The sequence below is a fragment of the Kogia breviceps genome, unplaced genomic scaffold, assembly GCF_026419965.1.
Source record: "Kogia breviceps isolate mKogBre1 unplaced genomic scaffold, mKogBre1 haplotype 1 scaffold_447, whole genome shotgun sequence".
Taxonomy (NCBI): domain Eukaryota; kingdom Metazoa; phylum Chordata; class Mammalia; order Artiodactyla; family Physeteridae; genus Kogia; species Kogia breviceps.
In genome coordinates, this window is record NW_026711886.1 from 1 (window position 1) to 23,841 (window position 23,841).

The following is a 23,841-nucleotide window of genomic DNA, read 5'->3' on the forward strand; positions in this document are numbered from 1 at the left end:
ATATGAGTGTTCCATGCCTCCAGAATGTTTTCTATATTTAAAACTTTTTACAGAAACTAAGATGTACTTCTAAGCTCATAATAAAGGCTCAACATCTGGCTCTTCCTAAGAATGAAGGGAAACAACATTAACTGTAAATGACAGCGCGAGTATTAGTAACAAAGCTTAAATTACTTCCATTCCAAAAAAAAAAATTAAGCAATTCAATTTTGCTAAAGAGAAACTATGGATTTTGAGAGAATTTACTCAATCTACACAACAGCGAGCCATGCACGTCCTAAAAGGAGTTTTAGGAGTCAGGAGACAGACATACCTCGCATGACCTAGGTTTGCTGGAGCAAATTTGATAGTTGTTTCAAAGAAATTATACTCCAGGTAAATGTTGGAATCGATGTCTAAATCAAACTCCAAATTACAACCACCAGGGATAGGATCTGGATGGAAAACAAGGAAGTTACTTAACACAGAATTCTTATATATTCAAACCACACTCGGAAAAACAGAACCCCACCCCTTATAAGAACTCCCAATATAGAAGTTAAATAGACAGCTTCTAGTTTTGTACTACCTCATGGACTAAGGGTAAAGTTAACTGAGGCTACGGGCTGTGGAACAGGGATTAGAAGACCTTTTCTGTAAAGGGCCAGATAGTAGATATTTTAGAGGCTTTTCAGACTTGATGGTCTCTGTGGCAACTACTCAACCCTGCTCTTGTGGCACAAAAGCAGCCATAAGATGATACGTAAGCAAATGGGCTATGTTCTTTTGTTTTTTTTTTTAAGTATCGGATTTTTAGTTGCTTTTCTTTTTTTTTCCTTTAATATTTATTTATTTATTTGGCTGTGCTAGGTCTTAGTTGCAGCACACGGGATATTAGTTGCAGCACACGGGATATTAGTTGCAGCACATGGGATATTAGTTGCAGCGTGCAGGATCTAGTTCCCTGACCAGGGATAGAACCTGGGCCCCCTGCATTGGGAGCACAGAGTCTTAACAAGTGGACCACCAGGGAAGTCCCTGGGCTATGTTCTAATAAGACTTCATGCACAAAACAGGCAACAAGCTGGATCTGTCTTGCGCTCTGGAGTTTGCCAACCTCTGCACTAGAGTTAAAAAGGTCAGAAGAGGCAGAAATTCTTAAGCTGGGGTCCAAGAGTGGGTTTCAGAGGCTCCATGAACACCGTGAAATTGTATGCCAAATGTTGAATGTGTGCCTTTCCTACCTAGAGAAGTTTTTATTAGATTTTAGTATATAGACGAAGGCTTTTCACATGACTCTTTCAACAGGGAGGAAGATGGTGTCATCCTCATTGCTGGAAGCCTTTGTGTATATATAAAAGAGTAAAAATTTTAAAATCTCAGGAACCCCAAGACCACGTATTAGAATAGCATATGTATAATTAAACAGAAAATAAATTTGGGGTATTTAATTTACATTAATAATGTTATTAAAACAGCTCTTCTTTTCTTATTAGGAATCCTATTCATAACCTTTAAGCAAGACAACACTTAAAGAAGTCACTTGACATTAGTTCAATTCCATGCAAAGAACTGTACACAGCCGAATCAAGTGGAGAAGCTCAGAACAAGGTAAACCAATTTAAAGGTTTTTAAGATCTCAACTTCATACACTCATCCAATCACTCCCACAGCTGGTCCTTAGTTTCCATAAACTGCTGGAACTCTGCAGATTTGGAATGGAGATACCCAGTGTGCACTGTTTCAATATTCTGCGGAATCTCTCTCAGAATTCTGTGCTCTTCTTTCACACTCTCCTTTTCCTGCATTTACAAATATTTACCACACCTGAGAAGAGCATGTGTATTGTAACTGACACTCCACTGTTCATAAATTTTCTTGTGCACTGACCCTGAGGGAAGCTTGAAATCTATCATTTTTCAATCAGGTAATTACCCTTTTGCTACATAACACTGCCTTTCTTCAACTCCAATCCCTTTTTGGCTTCTACCTCCTTTACTAGTTATTGCAACCTTTCCTTCCCTTTACTACCAAACTTTAAAAGAACGTAGGGCTTCCCTGGTGGCGCAGTGGTTGAGAGTCTGCCTGCTGATGCAGGGGACGCGGGTTCGGGCCCCGGTCCGGGAGGATCCCACATGCCGCGGAACGGCTGGGCCCGTGAGCCATGGTTGCTGAGCCTGCGCGTCCGGAGCCTGTGCTCCGCAACGGGAGAGGCTTCAACAGTGAGAGGCCCGCGTACAGCAAAAAAAAAAAAAAAAAAAAAAAAAGAATGTAAATTTCCTCACCACACCTTCACTCCTCAATCACTATAATCTAGTTTTCACCCTCACTGTGCCACTAAAATGACTCTCATTAAAGGCCACCACTGACTCTGGATTGTGCTATCATATGGACACTTTCAGTCATTCTCTTGATCTCTCTGCAAAGTACTATTTACCACTCCTTACTTAATGCAGGATGTCCAGGCTCTCCTCTTACCTTCCTGTCTACTCCTTAGTCTTGCAATTATTCTTCAGCAGTTAGCATCCCCCAGAAACAGTCTGGCACGTGGCAGGCACTAGGAAGTTACTGCTATTATTTTTTCCCCCCTAAATCTCTAAGTTCATGCCTGGACAATCTCACTTACTTCCATGGCTTTTACTAACCATGATTCAGTCGGATATCTAACCTCACTCCTCCACTCCAGGCCCTTATTTTAAACTGCCGACTATACATTTCCATCCAGATGTCCTATAAGGGTCTCAGATTCAATGTGTCCCAAACTGAAGTCACCATCTACCTCATCTCAACCCCCTAAAACATCCAGCACCACAAAAATCCTATATCTCCATGCCTATTTCGCATCACCACCTCCCAGCTGCCCAAATGGGAAGCCCATGCTCCCTACTTTTACAATCCATAACCACTGCTCATTGTGTCTTGTCAGTTCTACCTTCTGAATATCTCAAACCCACCTCCTCCTCTCCATCCCCCTCGAGGGGCCTTTGTTCACGTCTTCATTCCTCACTATGAGTCCTGAAAGCTGTGCTGTCTGGACTCCGCTATGCCCTCTCCAACCCACTCCTCACACTGCTTCTAGAGTTAACTTTCTAAGCGATGAAATGCATCAGCTCATTCCTCTGCTCAAGAGGGAAGAGATATGGGCACATATGTATATGTAGAGCTGATTCACTTTGTTGTAAAGCAGAAACTAACACACCATTGTAAAGCAATTATACTCCAATAAAGATGTCAAAAATAATAATAATAAAATAAACTCACTATGTTCCTCAGCATAGAGTGCAAACCTCATGTTGTACACCAGGCCCTTCACACCCTGGCTCCAGCCACAGCCACTGTTCACCATCCTCCAAACACCCCATTCTTCTTCCACGTCTTCCTCGGCCTCCGATAACCAACTAGTGTGTGAAGGACCATGTCCTGTCTTTCTGTTACAGCTTCTCCAAGGGCTCCTTAAATGTTTTCCAAACGAATAAATGTGTTCTCCTAGTCCCTACCTGGGCTTTCAGTCATCATGCTAGTTCTCTGACTCCCCTGCTGTTAGTACCTTTCTGACTCAAGGTATTGTACTTATAATCAACACTTTTAATAGGATTATAGTTTTCTCTACATTTTCACACACAAGTCCCGCATTCTGGAGAGTTAACGGGGCATCGACAACAGAAAGGTTACCGCTTTCCGAGTAGGAGAGTGGAATGGCCACATTTTGGACAGGCTCAGGGTCTGAAGTCTCCAAGTGCCACGTGCATATACTCTGCTCTGGTCTAAGAATGAAAACCAGTCCTTTGTCAGTGCCTGTTCCCGAGGCATTGGGAAGGAGAGTCTGCAATAAGGAAACAAGAGTCATCACGAATCGGGAGTTGAACAGAGCGCTTCAATTTTGGAGTGGATCTAGTGTGCGTGCCCTACTCCAAAGCTTCTCTGAGCAAAAAGGAATAAAACCAGACCTTCCTTAGACGACAGAAGAATTCTTTTCACCTCTGTGTGCACGTGCCCACACATACACACGGAGGAACTATTTAAAATGTTACGTCTCTGATCAGGAATAGCAGATACACAGAAAAAACACCAAGCTTTTCAATCCCCTCAGTTAGGATCTACTATGTCAAGTACTAAGACTACTGTGTTAAGAACTACTGTGTGAATGACAAAACTAAAACAATTTAGTAATGAGTCTGATGTCCTTTATTCAGGGGAGAACCACCCATGGATTGGGGGAGGACAGTGCCTCACTAGCTATGGAGTCCTGTTCCCAAGGGGTGTGGGGCACGAACTAGTTCTTTAGAGCATTAGAAGGGCATGCTTGGCTAGGTCGGGATTTCCTTAGAAGTCGGGCGGGTCCTGTTTGCTAGGCTAAGCCGAGCTGGAAGATTGTGGTCAGTGTAAGTTAGGTTTCCTTGACAGGGCTTCCCTGTAAGTGCAGGCTGACTTAGGTTTAGATTTGTGACGTGGACCAAGCCACTGGGGCAGCCTCCATTCGCGGTCCCGATACACAAATTAACTTGACCACTACCAAGACAAAAACATAAGCTCCGCCCCCAAAGAGCTCAGTTCTTGGAAAGCTTTCTTAAAAAACTGAGTTGTCATTAACATATTATAAATTACACATAAAGTATACTAACGGTAGGTTTTGGTAAGTGTAGGCACCTGTGACACCACCGCCACAACCAAGACCGTGAACACACAGATCACCTTTGTGCCCCGTTCTAACCCTTCCTCACACCCCGGCCAGTCTCCCAGCCCCTGCCCCCATCTGCTGGGGAAGCTTTTTGAATAACAAAGTACTAAGCTAAGAGGTAGGAGATTCAGAGTGCTTTCTTAAAGCTAAGGAAATAGAAAGAAAAAAGTGCCAGATGGGTTTCAATTTGACAAGCGTAAAAGAGAATGACCCAAACACTCAGTGAGGAACTATAGGGTCAGCGGTTTCAAAGCACTAACTGCCAAGATGACCCAAAAACTCCAAAGTGCCACACTGCAGCAGGAAGTTACAACAGAAAGTTCTCTTCACAGACTCACTTCTAGAGCTATGTGCAGTTCTGCTTATCATCTTCTCAGCAGTATGAACACAGTGAGAACGAAAGGCAGTCCGAGAAAGGAACACGACAATAATTCAGGATAACTCAGATCCTTTCTGCATGAACACCAAGCCCCAAGATGCTGTCCATCCAGGCCATTTTTACCACGTTAGTAATGCTGGCCGCCCTTTATCTAACCTCAGTTTCCTCAAATGTAAAAACAGGCATTAGAACTACTTGGTTGAACTGTTACGAGAATTAAATTAACTACGGCGGGCTTCCCTGGTGGCGCAGTGGTTGAGAGTCCGCCTGCCGATGCGGGGGACGCGGGTTCGTGCCCCGGTCCGGGAAGATCCCACGTGCCGCGGAGCGGCTGGGCCCGTGAGCCATGGCCGCTGCGCCTGCGCGTCCGGAGCATGTACTCCGCAACGGGAGAGGCCATGACAGTGACAGGCCCGTGTACAGGAAAAAAAAAAGGAAAAAAAAAAAAATTAACTACGTGGAAAACCAAATGCAAGGGTTCCTAACTAGGAGCCCCAGAGGCCCAGTGAGTTTCCAGAGGTCTCCATGAAATTATACAGATGTAGTCATACATTTTGCCAGGTAGAGAGTCCTGAGATTTCAGCAAATTCCAAGGCTATGGCCCCAGGCGCTTAAGGATCACTGGCCTAGCACACAGTGGGCATGCAAGAAATATAAATGCCTTTTTTCGCCATCCTTTCTCTTACTTCAAATGTTGTCTTTGCTATGATATTATTAAGAAGGAAATTATCTCTGTGCCATTTTACTATATAAGGGCCTGAATAGAAAGTTTCCATTTGAATTTAATGCCAGAAAAAAACTTGGCTTCCCCTCAAGAATTGGCATGTTTCTTCCTTCTAAGAAAGTTATGAAATTTAACATGCTTTGATTTCTGCTCTGGCTGTAAAGAACTCAGGCAAAATCAATATATGGGTCATTAAAATATATATATATATATATATATATATATATGCATCATAGACACTGTTATCTCTTCAATTAACATAACTTACTCCTTCCTCTTTTCCTTGATCAAACCCTTCCATTTCTAGTCTATTAAATTACCACACACAACTTCAAAACCTTCGTGGCAGAGACAGGAAAGCAGGAACAAAAAATACCAAATACTTAGTTTGAAAGATACTGTGACCAATGCCCATAAGATATATAGGAATTGGACTAAGACAGCTCTGTTGAGCAAATTCCAGAATATTAGAAGGTAGGCTTTGGACAAATAAAAATGCAGCACAACTTTATACAGAGTGAAATTCATTTATTTGTCTAGGGGGTCATATAGACTAAATATAAATAGATTTGTAAAAGGGTAACATAAATGGCAGAGCCTTAAGAGCTTAAGCTGACCCAGGACATTTGAAAAACTTCCCAGAGCTGAGGTTGAGTTTCAGGGGTGTAGTGATGATCTCTGTAAGAGGGTCCTAAATGCTGCTGGAAGCAAAGCACTGCACTGGTTAAAACTTAGTGTTAGGATTCTTTTGTTTCCATGAGACTCCAAAGAATAAAGCAGATCCTACAGGAGTCTTAATAAACTTCAACTGATCCTACAGGAGTCTTAATAAGCTTCAACACTAAATGGCTGAACAACAAAGCAAACCCATTAAAATGTACTCTCAGGTAAAAATCACTGAGGACACAGTAGGGTAAGAAAAAGAAAAGGTGGGAAGTATGAGGAAAGCTTAACTACAGACAGGAGACATTTGGTACAAGCCACCCTCCCTCAAACTCACGAGCATCACCCCTCTTTAGGTCAGAGGTCACCACTCAAGAAAGGCCTGTGATACTCACCTCTTAGCCAGTCTAAACCACTAACTTGACAGGACCCAATCTTGATTCTTTTTTAAAAAATTTAAGACATACACTTTTCCACAAATTTATCACCCTTTGTCAAGATGGTATAGGGGCCCCAAATTCTAACCACCTCTTTGAATTACTCATTACTGCGTTCTCCCATGTATACGCACATTGTACGTGTATATAAACTTTTTCTTCCCCCTCCTGTTAAAAAAAGAAAAGAAATTTAAGACATAAAGTGGCATCAAATTCTAATGCTCGGGACTTCCCTGGTAGGTCAGTGGTTAAGAATCCGCCTGCCAATGCAGGGGACATGGGCTCAATCCCTGGTCCGGGAAGATGCCACATGCCACGGAGCAACTAAGCCCGTGCACCGCAACTATTGAGCCTGCACTCTAGAGCCCGCGAGCCACAACTACTGACCCGCACGCTGCAGCTACTGAAGCCCGTGCACCTAGAGCCCGTGCTCCACAAGAGAAGCCACTGCAATGAGAAGCCCGCGCGTAGCAACGCAGACCCAACGCAGCCAAAAAAAAAAAAAAAGTGTCTCAAAAAAAAAAAAAATTCTAACGCTCACGCTAAATACAAGACCCCAAAATGTGGAAATGGCTTTTATGGAAGTAACTCTTTGTACTTACCTCAGAAAAAGAAACTGTTGTATTCTGATACTGTGAATGTATTTGGAAAATAAGAAAAGTGACATTGCTGGAAATATGACGCAAAACAGCTTCCTCTGGAAAGGACTTCTTGAGCTCCAAGTAGCTAAATTTCCCCACAGAAAATTCAAGAAGACCTACAATGAGAGAAACGTTTCATTGTAACACATATCTCTAATAGCGATTTGTACAAACTGCATACTTAAACACAAATGCATGGCTAATTTAATCCTCAGAAAATCCCGTTGAGATAAATAGTATTATTACTGCTCCTATTTCACTTATGACAATGAAGCTCAAAGGGGTAAAGCTGCCCACCCAGGTGACTCAGCTAGAAAGGGTGGAACTGAGAACCTAAGGGGAAGAAAGGTATCTCTCAAAAGATGTGAAAAATAGGCTGTTCAAGGTGCCTGGCTCCCAGAGCCCAGGAAAATCCCCCTTCTGGTAGCAGCAATAACAACTCTATTCAGAACAGAGTCCCTGAATTTAAGAATTAACAACCCCGATGAGTTACTAACAATCGTAAATGCACTGGTACTAAAGATTATTACAATCTAGTGAATTCTGAAGTCAGCCCAGCTAGAGAGACACATCTGGCTTCAATTTTACCCCACCATTTACTAGCTGTGTGAGCTCAGGCAAGTTACTTAATTCCCTTAAACCTCAATTTCTTCATCTGTCAAATAAGACTGAAGTACTCAGCTTGCAAAGGAAGGTGTCATCAGCACAGGCAAAAATGTCTATTGAGTGTCCACACCAGGAACTTCATGAATCATAGGGCCTCCGGAAGAAGGAGATTTTCGTTTGTTTGTTTAAGCATCAAGTTCAGAGTCCACATAAAAGACAGGCTATAACAAGTTCTCCAACACCTCACCTAGGCTTTCCCATTTGTCCACTTGCCTCCACTGTCTGCTTGTGTTTCACTCACTCACTGTGTCTTATCTCCCAGGTGCTCACCAGTTCTTTCCTTTTCCAACCTAATTCTCAAGGAATCCACTAAATAGGCTGCTTTGACTTCTGTGTGGTTCTGGGCTCCCATTTCGCCCCCCTGCCCTACAGTCAGTGTGTCTTTGCATAAACAGCAGAGGAGCCTGCAAGCATTACATAAACAGTCTTGGGGGCTGGAACCTAAAAATAGAAAAAGAGATTTCAATTTAATAGAGATGAAAAGTAGTTGATGAGGTAAAGATTATATTCACCAGAGTCCCACAGTGGAAGGATCATGTTTTATTTTAGAAGGGAATTTGAGTCAGTGGGAGCTAAAAGAAAACACCCCAGACACTAACTCATTCTTATGTACCGTTTCCTAAGAAGGCTAATTTTTTCAGCACTTTTTGTTGTTCTTGTAGTTAACACAAGTACTCCATTTGGATGATTAAAAAACAGACCATCAAGAAAGGCTAACCAAGGGCTTCCCTGGTGGCGCAGTGGTTGAGAGTCCGCCTGCCGATGCGGGGGACACGGGTTCGTGCCCTGGTCCGGGAGGATCCCGCGTGCCGCGGAGCGGCTGGGCCCGTGAGCCATGGCCGCTGGGCCTGTGCGTCCGGAGCCTGTGCTCTGCGGCGGGAGAGGCCACAGCAGTGAGAGGCCCGCATACCGCAAAAAAAAAAAAAAAAAAAAAAAAGAAAGGCTAACCAAGAAAGCCAAACAGAACATACAAACATTGCTAGACCTAGAATAAAGCTTACTCTATATAAAATTTCCCCAAACTCCATGATGTTATTATATTATCTTCATAACTTAATTTTTTAATTGATTATAGAAAAAAAGGTTATTTGTGGTTCTAATTTAATTTCTAAAAATCCAGAGAAAATTTTAATAGTTGTAACAATGACAAATGAAGGTGGTATATTTTCTATTTATGTAACTGGAAAGACATTTCACCTTTTATGTGGAACAAAACTCCAGCCTGAAGAGAGGTAAAAATATTAGGAAGTGGCTAACAGAATCTACGGAAGTCTGGAAAATGTGGGGAGTTTTCTGGGTTGTTCTTTTTTTTTTAAAGGGGAACAAGGAACATTTTAATATTCCAGGTCTTCCCAGCATCAGGATTACTTTATTAGGAAACCAAATTATACATAAAATTAAGGACCTCAGTAAATGGCCCTAAAAACTTTTCATGTATTGCACTTTAACTTTGGTCCCATCCATTCTCCACCTTCCAAGTCTTAAAACTATCCACAAATTCCAGTCTAAGAGCAGTCTCAGTTTGTTTTCCTAGGAATTAATTGGATTTCCATCCTTTAACTGTCCAAAGCACTCAGCTCATTTACTGACCTGCCTTTTCGAGTTACATTTTCAGTTTTTGTTTTTTCATTCCCTCCCCATCCCATTTTCTCAATCTGACGAATTCTTATTTTAGTACTTATGAACTAGTCGCTCTGCCTATTGAATACTGTGATCAGAACTGATGTAAGTAAATTCGTAAAGGTTATAATCACTTAACTAACACTTAAATTTGCCCTTAAACCTATCTTAGAAACTTCTGATGATCTTTACGTCTGTCTCCCATTACATGGGCCTTGAATCAAAATACTACCCAGAACATTTATAAGCCCTGGAAGAGACTGAAGTTATCAGTCAGTGAAGTGTTGGTTTTCTTAACGTTTCCTTAATCTATCACACAAGGGTGAAGGTAAATCACAACTCAGAAATACTTGGAGAACCAAAACTTTCAGTGATTTAAAAGACAGTAAGGAAAGACAGGACCATAGAAATTAAAATATACTACTAAACGACTGGTAACTTAACAAAATAAGTAGGGGTAGTAAAAGTAGATATTCTTGGGAATGTATGTTAAGTGACTTTTTTTTTTCTTTTTTTAAAATTTATTTTTATTTTATTTATTTTTGGCTGCATTGGGTCTTCGTTGCTGCGCGCGGGTTTCTCTCTAGTTGCGGAGAGCGGGGGTTACTCTTCATTGTGGTGCGTGGGCTTCTCATTGCGGTGCCTTCTCTTGTTGCAGAGCACGGGCTCTAGGCACGTGGGCTTCAGTAGTTGTGGCACGCGGGCTCAGTAGTTGTGGCTCACGGGCTCTAGAGCACAGGCTCAGTAGTTGTGGCGCATGGGCTTAGCTGCTTCACGGCATGTGGGATCTTCCCGGACCAGGGCTCGAACCTGTGTCCCTGAATTGGCAAGCAGATTCTTAACCACTGTGCCACCAGGGAAGCCCTAAGTGCCTTTTCTTTACACATTTCATTGTTTAACAGATTTCTATAGCGATCATGAGGCGTTCTTACCAGAAAGGAAATGCATAATTTGAAAAAAACCTCCTTCCCTGATGGCACTCAAAACACAGGTTCTACCTCAACTCTTTATGTGAAATTTATAAAACAGGGACAATCTAGACAAAATGGTGACACTCTCAACACTCAACAGGTGTCACCTGTTTTGTTTTTCCCTTAAAATGGTAATATTGTTCCAGGTCATACATAAGCCATATTTTAAAAGGCAAGAACTGCAGAGAAAGTTAATTCCTCCAGCAAGTACACTGTATAGAAATAATCACTATTAACAGTTTGGTATACATCTTTCAGGATTTAGGCAGATATCAGCATGAGCATCTCTATATAGATGAAAAAAGAAAGACACAAATATGTTTGGTATAGCCATTTCATAGATCTTAGATATCTTTCCACATCAACAGATAATTCTAGCTTTATCATTTTAAAAGCTATATAATAATTCCATTCTAGGTAAACATGATTATCCAACCAATCCCTTACTAATGAACATATAGGCTGTTACCATTCCAGCATGAATAAGAAATAAGAAATAAAATAGTTCTATTTTGTGAAACAATACTCTAGAAAAAATATATACATATGTGTGTGTGTGTACATATATATATGCCAGGCAATAAACCTATTTGAGAAGGTTTTTGCTGTGACAGTGAAGCAGATCACCTTTGATCTTAAATGGTTAAAATAACTAAGAAGTCTCGTTCTCATTAAGAAAATCAGAAATGAAAACCAACAGCTTCTGTGAGAATATAAAATGATCAGGACCAAAAAACAGTAAGTGACAGTCTCTGCTTCCGACTTCTTCGAGAAGAACACCTGCCACTTCAGAAACAGATTTCCGAAAGCTTCCGAAAGGAAGACGATGCCTGCTAACCCTCTTTCCCCAAATGCCAAGACAAATGACAAGAACCAGAAGGAAGCCAGATAACAAAGGGGAGAGACACTGTATATAGTATTTTTTAAAAACTGGTCACTTGACAAAGTAAGTAAGGCTATTAAAAACAGGTACCTATGGGGTGTATTTTAAATAATGTCTTCTTTTCTTTACATATTTCCTACCTTTCATATTTTCTGTAGTGCTCATGAGGTGTCCTTCTTAGAAAGGAATTCTAATACAGTGGTCATCCAGCTTGGTTGTACGTTACAATTATCTGAAGGTGCTTTTTAAAAGATATTGTTGCCTGGGCCCCTCTCCAACCAGTTAAATCAAAATTCCTGGGGTTAGAGTTCAAGTATCAATTACAAAACAAATATTTATTAAAATAACATTCAGGGACTTACCTGGTGGTCCAGTGGGTAAGACTCTGTGCTCCTAGTGCAGGGGGCCCAGGTTCGATCCCTGGTCAGGGAACTAGATCCCACATGCACGCCACAACTAAGAGTTTGCATGCCGCAATTAAAAAAAAAAAAAAAATCCTGCATGCCGCAACTAAGACCAGCCGCAGCCTAAATTAATTAATTATTTTTTTTAAAAAAGAAAAACCATGCCTACAGAGAAGTGCACAAAGTTTACACTGCCAGATCAAGAAACAGCACTCTAACCTCTTAGAGGTCTCCTGGTGGCCTCTTCCAATCACTACCTCTTCCCTCCTCCCCAGAGGTAACCATGATCCTAACTTTTAACACCACAGATGGGCTTTTTTTTGAAATTTAATTAAATGGAATCATACAGCATGAATTCTTTTGTGCCTTTTTTTTTTTTTTTTTTTTGTGGTACGCGGGCCTCTCACCGCTGTGGCCTCTCCCGTTGCGGAGCGCAGGCTCTGGACACACAGGCTCAGCGGCCATGACTCACAGGCCCAGCCGCTCCACGGCATGTGGGATCCTCCCGGACCGGGGCACGAACCCGTGTCCCCTGCATCGGCAGGCGGACTCTCAACCACTGCGCCACCAGGGAAGCCCTATCTATTCTACTGTTAACGAACATCTGGACTATTTCTAGTTTGGAGTAATTATAAATAACTCCATTCAGACAATTTTTTGTATGTGTCTTTTGGTGCACATGTACGCATTTCTATTGGGTAGAACCTATGAGTAGAATTATCAGGTAACAGGGTATACTTATGTTCAATATTAGTAGATACTCCTGAACAGTTATCCAACATGGTTTTGCCAATTTAGACCGACATCAGCTTGTGAGAAAGTATTCCAGTTACACAATACTCTCACCAACACTTGGTAAGAACATTTTGTTTTACCTATTGGTTATTTAAATATCCTCTTTGTGAAAGGGTATGTTAAGCCTTTTGCCAATTTTAAAAACTGGATTATCTGTCTTTATTGAATTTTAGGAACTCTTTAGGCATCACTGATATGAGTATTCTGTCAGATATGTGTTACAAATATCTTCTTCCACTCTTATAGCTTGTCTTTTCACTCTCATTACCTTTAGATTAACAGAAGTTTTAATTTTAATGCAGTGCAATTTCTCAAGTTTTTCCTTTATGATTTTAAAGAATTCTTTGCCAATATTTTCCAAGATCAGGAAGATACATTCCCCATGTTAACTTCTAGAACTTTATTCTACCTTTCACATTTATGTCTAAAATCAACCTGAAACTGATTTTTTTGTGTGTGTGTGCTAGGCGGGCCTCTCACTGTTGTGGCCTCTCCCGTTGTGGAGCACAGGCTCCGGACATGCAGGCTCAGCGGCCATGGCTCACGGGCCCAGCCGCTCCGCAGCATGTGGGATCTTCCCGGACCGGGGCACGAACCCGTGTCCCCTGCATCGGCAGGCGGATTCTCAACCACTGCGCCACCAGGGAAGCCCTGAAACTGATTTTTATGTATGGTGTGAGGTGGGACGGTCAAGGTTCATTTTCCCATATGAATATCCTGTTGGCATAGCAACCTTTATTGAAAGTAGTTTCCCTACTGCTCAGCAATTCCACCTTTCACATGAGTCAAGAGACATATATGAGGGTTTATTTCTGGACTCTTAACTGTGTACCACTGGTCTATTTGCCTATCCTATCACCAATATTACACTGTCTTAATTTCTGCCCCAAATTTGTTCTTCCTCTTCAAGACTGTCTTGAGTATTTTTGGCCCTTTTTCATTTCCATATAAATTTTAGAAAGCAGCTTGTCAGTTTCCACAAAAAAAAAACTCCACTTGGATTTGATTGAGATGGCACTGAATGTATTAATTTAGGGAGAAATGATACCTTTATAACACAGAACTTTTCTAATCTATGAATTTGAGATATCCCTCTATTTATTTATTTTCTTAATTTATCTCAAGAATGTTGGATAGTTTTCTCTATAGAGATTGTAACATATCCCATTATAATTATCCCTAAATGTTTAATATTTCTTGATGGTATTATAAATTTACTTTTTATTTTCTATTTCAATTTCTAGTTGTCTCTTCACCAACATGCCTTTTTTTCAAGGCTCTCCAGGTGATTCTACTGTCCAAGCCAGGTGTGAGAACTCCTAACACAACGTTTGATGAATTAGGGAAGGAAAGCTATATTTTTTCCTATTCTTAGTTATCTTTATCTAACTTTTGTGTGAAAATCCTCTGGCAATCCAAGAGCCATTTCACAATTTTTATAAAATACTGTATATTAAACAAACCAGTTATGGTTTGAGTCCCGACTTGCAGGGCCCTTTCATATTTGATGTTCCGGAGCCTCACACAGTGCCAGGCACCTGGTTGGCACACAGTAAATGTTTGGTAAATGATAGTTGAATTTTGTGACCTTGGACAAGTAATTATTTCCTATGGGCCTCAGTTCCCTCATGGGAAAATGCAGTTAACTGTGCTGCATACATCACGTGGCTGCTGAAAGTATCAAATGGGAAAAAAATCTGTGAACTGTCCAATACTACACAATAAAATATCATTATTAGTTTCTATTAGCTTTCCAATGTTTCAGAGGCTCATGTCCTTAAAAACAAAATGCAGGCATTCAGTATGGTCCTCCTACAAATAAACTAGTGGGAACAAGAGGTCTAACAGGTACAAAACGCCCAGCACATCCATCATGAACAGCGAGTTGAGAAAGTGACTTCCACAGAGTGACAAGGAAATATACTGAAAGTCAAGACAACTTTAACAGTCCAGTCTGGCAGAAACTGCATTTCATTTCTACTCATAAAAACAGACATGGCAAAGGAAGACACAAATACAAAAATATATCCTGAAGAGGTTAACAGGAACTTAACTGCACTTCTGGAAAAGGATGCATCAGAAACATTTTTTGAGGGATAATTAGGTCTTATGACTTGAGGAGTGGATAGGAAAGACAGCACATCAAGGATATTACAGGGCAGGGCTTCCCTGGTGGCGCAGTGGTTAAGAATCTGCCTGCCAATGCAGGGGACAAGGGTTCGAGCCCTGGTCTGGGAAGCTCCCACATGCCGCAGAGCAAGTAAGCCCGTGTGCCCCAACTACTGAGCTTGCACTCTAGAGCCCACAAGCCACAACTACTGAGCCCACGTGCCACAACTACTGAAGCCCGCACACCTAGAGCCCATGCTCCGCGACGAGAAGACACCACAATGAGAAGCCCACGCACCGCAACAAAGAGTAGCCCCTGCTCACCACAACTAGAGAAAGCCCGCGTGCAGCAACGAAGACCCAATGCAGCCAAAACTAAATTTTTTTTAAAAAGAAGGATATTACAGGGCAAATAGCTAACATGAGACTTAGCATTTACGCTGTAGCTCTCCTCTGAAAAGCAGTGGCTCTGCTTTTTCTGGAAAAAATGTTTTTTGCCATCTAACCTACAGCAGGGGACCCTTTTCTATTTTTCATACCCTTCCTCCATTCCTACCCAGAGTCACTCTTTCCTTCCAGTAATTCCATTCTAAAAAGAGCTGCCTAATCCCAATATGTTCCTTTTCTTTCTCAATCAGATCCTAAACTTGCAACCTTAAAATTTTCCACCTCTTCCTCTTCACTATTTACTGAAATGTACCTCCATTGTTTCTGCTTTAACTCAACAGAAAAATTCTAGGACAGATTTGTCAATGCTTAGTCTTCATAATTCTCTTCAGATGGAATATTAAAATCAAAACCCGTTCAGCTGCTTGAGCTGGCCAGCATTCAACTGCCCCTCCCGATTTCTCACTGATACTGTCTTATGAATTTTCATTAGCCCTAAAAGGTGAAAGGAAACACAAAAATGCACACACTTTTGAGAGAAAGAGAACACTTGCAACTAACTACACAAGTGGCCTGCTACCTTCCTTAAGCATTATGCATAGCACAAACTTGAGAAGGTTCAAATAGCACTCTGCTCAACTCCAATCACTAGGTAAGTTCCTGTAAGTTACCAGATATATGAACCTCAATCAATAATGAAAGGTGTTAAGGGTAGCAGGGAACCGGGACTCCAAGAGAAGGGAAAACTGTTTAGATGTATGGTTCATCTCTTGCTGGTCACAGAAAGCACCGTCCTCAGACATTCTAGAACTCGATCTGCCACCTTTAAAGACTCACTTAGCTTCTAAGCCACTACTCCAGGTGTTTAGCGCTTCCTGCTAAAGATGGGTAAATCCTCCTAACTTACAACAGCTACACAATTTCAAGTTTGTATAGCCATCAGAATCCTCAAATAGAAATCCAGACATTTTCCAGGAGGATCATGCAAGTCTGGAACTAAGTCTTCCTTAATTTCCCCTCTGATCTTTATCTGACAGATGTGGAGAATATCAGCTTTCATTAACCCTCAGCAGTCAAGTTCCCACCTGCTGTCCCTCTCCTGAACAGAACAGCAATACTGATGCAAGGCCAGAAGAATAATGTGGCTGAGGAAGTAACAGTGCTGTAATCACAGAAAAGAGGTGAGAAACAGTGTCTGAAAAACATTAATTTCTCAAATTACTTCTCTCATCTGATCATCTGTGAACTCAATCTCTCAGATTCTTCACCTTGGAAGAATGGAAATAGCCATATGAGGGAGGGAGAAGAGACTCTATTTTGAGGAATGAGAATTCAGAGAAGAATTAAGTGTGAAGCACCACACTAAGTAAAACATTCTCACTGGAGGGCAGCTTTGTAGAAGTGGAAGACCATGAAATTTACAGCAAGACACACTTGGGTTCATCTGCTGTCTGTGCCCCTCTTAGCTGTTTACTTGTGTAGTGAACATGGTCTTGGGCCTCAGGTTCATCCTCCACCAGTGAGGACAATAATTATCTAACAGGATTGTAAGGATTAAATAACACTGCCATGAAAAGCACCTGGCACATACTGCACGCAGTGAATGTTAGCGCCCTGTGATAAATAAGGCTATTTTTTCTGCAAAACTATAACTGCCCTTTTCAGCTTTGGCCTTAAATTCTAGGCAAAAATTATAGGATTCAGTCTGCACAAGTGCTTTTCAAAGATAAGCATTCAGAAACAGAATCACATTATTCAGAAAATATTATGTTTCAGAACTACAACTAGTCTCTTAAGCTCAAAACAAAACCAAGAATGTTCTTGACCCCATGGAAAAGCACATGATTATCAGCTTCATACAATTAACGCTTTTTTCAGTTTATATTAACAAACCACCAACTATTGCTAAAATCCATTCACCAAGCACATGACCTATGGTCTAAAGTCCCATTCTGGGTTCACTTTTCCTCTGAAACTCCGCGGAGCATAACCAGTTTGAAAAGCATCTAGATTTTGGAGTACAAAAACCCGCTGCAGCTTGGCTGCATCAAGCCTCGCAGTCCAGAGGCTCAGACCAGCCACTTGGGAGCAAAGAGGTGTTTTAATGTGTTAAATTAAACCTACAAACATGGCTGCACCCTAAGGGAGAAAATAATGTGTCTGAACAAGAGAGTTTCCTATCTCTTCCCATTCCCCCAACCTAAATTAGGAGGTTGACAGTAAGGCCTCCTTAGCAATGGGACTTGCCTTCTGCAGGAAAGGACCTCGATCCATTCCTGCCGGTTCTGAACTCACCGCCTCCCCTGCTGCGCGAACAGAGCCCGGGGTGGACTCTGACCTTGCAAGAAATGCAAGACCAAATTTGGGTTGCAGCAGTCAGGCGCCCCCGACCTTACCCTCGCTGGAGTTCCCGACGGTCTCGGCTCCGCCGGCCGCCGCCGGTTCCGACGCCAACACAGCCAGGAGCAGCAGCCGAAGGAGCTCCATTGCTGCCCCGGCCGAGCGCCGCCACCTAGCCCGCGCTACCCCGGGGCGCCCACGTCCGGCGCCATCGCTCGCCAGGTGCACGCGCAGCACACCTGCCAGCCCCGCGGAGCCCGCGCGCCCCACGCCCCGGCAGAAGGCTCCAGTTCCGGCAACCAGCCCCACGGCGCGGCCCCACGCCTCCTCTAGCCCCTCACGTCACGGCGACGGCGCCCCCCGGGGCGGGGGCGGGGACGGGAGCGGAGGGGCGTGTCCGGGCGGCGCTCACCTCCTCCCGGCCCGCTGCGCTGCGGGCACCCTTGCGCCGGGGGCTGCGGCGACCCCAGGAAGTTCTGGGGTGAAACCTGTACTTCTCACTTTGGTATCTTTCGCACTTACGAAAACTACCGTTCGAGTGAAAAATAACCCTTTCTGTTGCGGCCTAACGTCTCCAGGCTCCCGTTTCCCGCGTTTCCTTTGCAAACGGAAAAAAAAGAGGAATCTGGTGCTCAAAACGCTGGAGTTGATCGTTTCTCCCTGTCGCAATTGCCTTAGCTCCTCAGGGAGATGTTGGTATGAAAATACGGGGGAGTGCTGTTTCTGTAGTGGTTATTGCGCTGGTGATGAGCGCCACAATTAAAAATAAAGTTTCTTTTTCTCTAAGCGAAATATCCTCGAAGACTCAAGACCTTCATCTGAACTTCCTGGCTCAAATTTTATACGTGAGAGCTGTTTAAAGGACAGTAGTCCATGTGACAGATGGCTCGTGAGACGATTGTGGAATTAGGTTTATAGACTCAAATTTATTTTAGGAAGATTGCTGCCCTGCTTTATATTTCCTGCTCTTTAACTTTTTCAGTTATCTATTTTAATAAGCAACTATGTTGAAAATTCCATATTTGATTAATCCACTACTAAACTAAAAACCTATACCAATCACCATAATATTAATAGGCACAACTCTTTTCCTGTCCTTCCTCTGCCTGGTCCAAATGTTCACACCTGCGGTAGTACTATTCATTCCTATGGTGTTTATTCACTGTCCCACATGCCCTCTTTCCAGTAACTCTCAATAGATGAAACCCTGGGACGATGACAGCAGCGATTATAAGGGTAGGTTTGGACCCGTGGATGGATTGTTCAGTAAATTGTGTCTGATAACTGATTAGCTGCACTGTATTGGGGAGAGAGGATTACAACTCTATCTCACATTGTCACAATGAAATCCCAAAGTAATAAATAAAATTAAAATCTTAAAAGAGCTAGAAGAAATACACGTTTAAAAAAAAAAGTTGATCGCAGAATGATGGGAGGAAATTTTTTTTTTCTTTTAAGAGTTTATTTGAGCAAAAGTCTTTTGGAATTTGGCAGCGCCAAACCAGAAGTGATCAGAAGTATTCAGTGGAGGAACTTTCTAAGCAAAAATTTGGCTACTTAAAAATTTTAATTTTATTAAAGTAAAAAAACACCATAGGGGCTTCCCTGGTGGCGCAGTGGTTGAGAGTCCGCCTGCCGATGCAGGGTACACGGGTTCATGCCCTGGTCCGGGAAGATCCCACATGCCGCGGAGCGGCTAGGCCCGTGAGCCATGGCCGCTGAGCCTGTGCTCTGCAACGGGAGAGGCCACTACAGTGAGAGGCCCGCGTACCGCAAAAAAAAAAAAACCACCATAAACAATAAACCATATGAAAAGTCAAGTTGATGACCAAAAGTAAAAGTTAGCAAACGACATGAATAGGAAATTTTTTTAAAAATAGAAGAAAAGAAACACAAATGGCCAGTAAACACATGAAAAAAGTTCAAATTCACTAGTAACACACAAAATCAAATTAAGAAACTAAGGTGTAGGGCTTCCCTGGTGGCGCAGTGGTTGAGAGTCCGCCTGCCGATGCAGGGGACGCGGGTTCGTGCCCTGGTCCGGGAAGATCCCACATGCCACGGAGCAACTAAGCCCGTGAGCCATGGCCGCTGGGCCTGCGCGTCCGGAGCCTGTGCTCCGCGACGGGAGAGGCCACAGCAGTGAGAGGCCCGCATACCACAAAAAAAAAAAAAAAGAAAGAAAAAAGAAACTAAGGTGTAAATATTTTAAAAGAACAAGAACTTCGAGTGTGGATAAAAGAGCTGAGAAGACATTGTAAGATGGAACTAGTGAGAGTGTAATTTCATACTTTTTATGGCATGAGCTGCATCAGAAATCTTAAAAATAATCAGCTTTGGTGTGATAATTGCACTTTTGGATTTAAGTATGTAAATATGTATAAAAATTATATATATATATTAGTGCACAAAACTGTTCAAGGTGTTATTTACAATAGCAAAAAAACTAAAACAACCTAAATGCCCAACAATAAGAAGTTAATTAAATAACCTGTAATGCAGCCATATAATAGAATACCTTGTAGCCCTTCAAAAATCATTTTTTAATAGGCAACTGGTTGGGCTTCCCTGGTGGCACAGTGGTTGAGAGAGTCCTCCTGCCGATGCAGGGGACACGGGTTCGTGCCCCGGTCCGGGAAGATCCCACATGCCGCGGAGCGGCTGGGCCCGTGAGCCATGGCCGCTGCGCCTGCGCATCCGGAGCCTGTGCTCCGCGACGGGAGAGGCCACAACAGTGAGGGGCCCGCGTACCGCAAAAAAAAAAAAAAAAAAAGGCAACTAATTGATCAGGAAGTGTTTATGAAAAGGCAAGTTAAAGAGCAATATATATATATATATAGTATAAGCTTTATTTTGTTTTCTTTTTAATATGCATTCATGTTTATATGCATAGAAAGGTTGAAAGAACATTATCAAAATGTTTAAAATAGTTTATCTCCAGGTGATTGGATTAAGAATGATTTTCTCTGCACATTTCTGCTCTTTGTAAAATTTCTACACTGAATGTGTATGGCTTTTGAATAAAAAAATAAAATTTTTTTAAAGGTATACTTCTAAAGGTTTTCTGGTAAAAACATTCAGGATAACAGTCCATCTTCCTGAGTATGACACATAATACTTTTCATGATGTAGCAACTGTCCAGCTCTCCAGGTTCTTGCTGCAACTCAATTCCTCTATGCTGGCCATGCTGAATTAATTTCACTTCCCTGAACTAACCCCATTCCCTCTCTTCCAAACTTTAGCATTGCAGTTCCCTGTGCCTGCAGTGGACAGCTATGACAGATGTGTCAGGAAGCAGAAGAGGGCCTCATTACCTTGGCTCCAAAATACTGTAACAGCTTGGGAAGAATATTGGCTGGGGTTCCTTGCTCATGTCAGAGTTCCACTGGCAACCTGTGAAGCAAATGGGCCCAGCAGCTTTGCAGATGAGTTTTTATTCCTAAGAATTGAAAGGAAACACAAAAACTGACAAGATTCCCAAATCCAAGATATAGATAACTAGAGCCTTAAGGACTGCTTAAAGTCTAGAAAAAGAAGGAAGGCAGGCAACCTATCCTAGATTTTTGACAAAGCCCAAGACACCTTGGATGAAGATGGGAATAGAGCTCCAGGGTAAAGGCAGGAAAGGTCCTCTGTGAAGCTTGCCCATTTATTCTATCTCATTCTAACCTCACCTTTGCTCTGTATTTTTTTTTTTGAATTTTAGAATTTTATTTATTTTTTTATACAGCAGGTTCTTATTAGTTATCCATTTTATTGCTCTGTATTTTTTTAACACTTGTTCTTCCTGTGGGTTACATTCTTTGGACTGTGTTCATTAAATTAAATTCAATAAATGTTTATTTAGTAACATATGGAAATCATTATGCTAGGAAATTCATCAACTTAGTCCATAAATATGCATTCAGAGTCTTCTAAGTGTCAGGCTAAATGCTAGGCATTGGAAATATGGAAACAATTAAAAAATGTTTCCTGTCCACAAGTAGCTCATGGTGGTGAGTGAATTAGAGTCATGTATGGATAATTAAACCTCAATGTGTTAAGTGTAATAACAAGTACAAGGAACAATTCTGAAGATTGGGAGAAACTAACTTACCCTAGGGTTTCAGGAAAGGTTTTATCAAGAAAGAACCGTTTAAAATGAGGTTTAAAGCTGAGTGGATGATCAACAGGGGAACAAAATCGAGGTAGGGATGGAAGTGTGGGCTTTTCATACAAGGAAGAGAGAATTAATGCATCTTATATGATGTGCATAGGAGTACAAAACAGCAGAGCATCTGTAGGGAATTGCAAAGAATCTAATGTAGCAAATGCTTATTTACAGTATTTCAGCACAGTGCTTGGAACAGTTTAGATGTTTAATAAATTGTGACTGAGTAGGTAATAAAGGTAGTTAAGGGTCTAGAATGTCAAGTTAAAGAACTGTTAAAAGATTTTTTTTTCCTGAAAAAATAGGGAGTCACTACAGATTTTAAAAAATCAAAGTACTTACTACAAGATTGGCTATGAGTTGATAAAAAAATCGAAGCTGGGTGATGGGTACATGAGTGTTCACCATACTATTCTCTCTACTTTTGTGTATGTTTGAAACTTTTAATAATATAAAGTTTAAAAGGACATTATTACCAAAATTGTGTTTCAAAGATAAGAGATACATAATACTGAGTTCCTCCTCTTAAAACCATATAATCCAGTAGGGGATTCAAGAAAAGCAAATGAAAAAGCATATGAAAAAAATGTCAAAATCATGAAAGGAGAGAGAAGGGGTCCATGTGGAATCTAGTAATTCATAAAATTTACATTAAAAGTAAAACTTTAAAAGATCGAGTGTGAATTAAATAGCAGCAAAGAAATTGTTTTGATAAAGGTAAAGAATTGAGTGGTTATCAGTTGGAGACAATTTTGCCCCACACTTGCTAGGAGACATCTGGGAATATCTGGAGATACTTCGTGTTCTCACGACTGGGTGGGGGGGCGTTGCTACTCTCATCTGGTGAGTAGAGGACAGGGATGCTGGCAAACATCCTACAATGCACAGGACAGCACCTCAGAACAGAGAATAATCAGCCTCAAACGTCAATAGAGCCACTGTTGAGGCATCCTGAGCTACACGTGTAAGACTGTATTTTGCAGGTGGATTATTACCTGAAGTCCACAGCTTCAAGAGGTTCATAAACCCCTGAAAAGGTATGCAAAATTTTGAGAGCCTGGTCTGGGAAGAGGTCCACAGTTTTCATCTGATTCTTTAGGGCTCCATGGCCAGAAGAGGCTTAAGAAGCCCAGGAAAAACAAAAGTTTTCAGGGGCTATGGCTGCATAATCTGAAGTGATTATTTCACTCAGAAAACTGTTGCACGAGGAGGCAGGATCTGTTTCCTGGAGCCAGATTATGGCCAACGTTGAAAGCCAAGCAGAAATGGCTGAACATCAACCTTAAGTCTCTCTGGAGCTACTGAAAACTGTAAGGCACGTAACGACAGGATGACAGGATGGAAGTTGGGTTGTAATAGGAGTTGCTTCAGAGTGGTTCTACCCCAAGTGCCCAAATTCTCTTCAATCAGGCTACAAAACTTAGTATTCTCCCTTCGTGCGTGCTCTCATTCATCCCTCTGTATCCAACCAGGCACCAATCCGTGTGAATTTTTCCTTCAAAACTAGTCTTGTCTTCTCTTCTCAGGCTCAACACCCTAGTCGAGGCCCAACTCACCTCATTCTTGAATAACTGCAAACCCCTCCTCCTTGTGAGCCCCTGGCTTTTTCATCTTTGCAAACCCAGCACCCACATAACTTTCTGGCACGTGGCAGACATTCAGTAAGGAACACTCTAAGCTGGGGGTGAGAAGAGAGGGTCACAAGCTTACCCCATATCACGGTTAAAACAAATTAGAATTCTCTCAATAATCCCATTATGGGGGGAGGTGCCTCACCTGTAGAGGTTCCCAATTAGGTCCCAGCAGTTTTGTCGATTGTTTGGAGGTGGGGTCGGGTGTTGGTGAAGCAGAAGTGGAGCTTCCCAGCTAGGGCTGGAGTAGATCCCACAAGCCAAGTTCCTAACGGAGAGTTTTCTCCACCCTCCCCCAACCCCAGGATGGTAATCAGGGATAATCAGCCTGAGGAGGAGGGTCTGTGAGTTTGTCTGAAGTCCACAAAGCAGTCATTAGCTGA

The 23,841-nt window shown here is 42.0% G+C and overlaps 1 protein-coding gene across 1 annotated transcript; it reads right to left on the reverse strand.

Moving 5' to 3' along the window:
• Positions 1 to 313: 313 nt before the first annotated feature.
• Positions 314 to 18,035, reverse strand: LOC131749758 (transmembrane 7 superfamily member 3-like; the record flags this gene model as incomplete). The annotated part of the gene is made up of 4 exons (XM_059051636.2): positions 17,733 to 18,035; positions 7,463 to 7,617; positions 3,652 to 3,802; positions 314 to 434 (listed from the first exon to the last, which is right to left on the reverse strand). Coding segments are annotated over exons 1-4 (518 nt in total), but the record flags the coding sequence as incomplete, so codon positions are not given.
• Between the last annotated feature and the right edge of the window lie 5,806 nt (positions 18,036 to 23,841).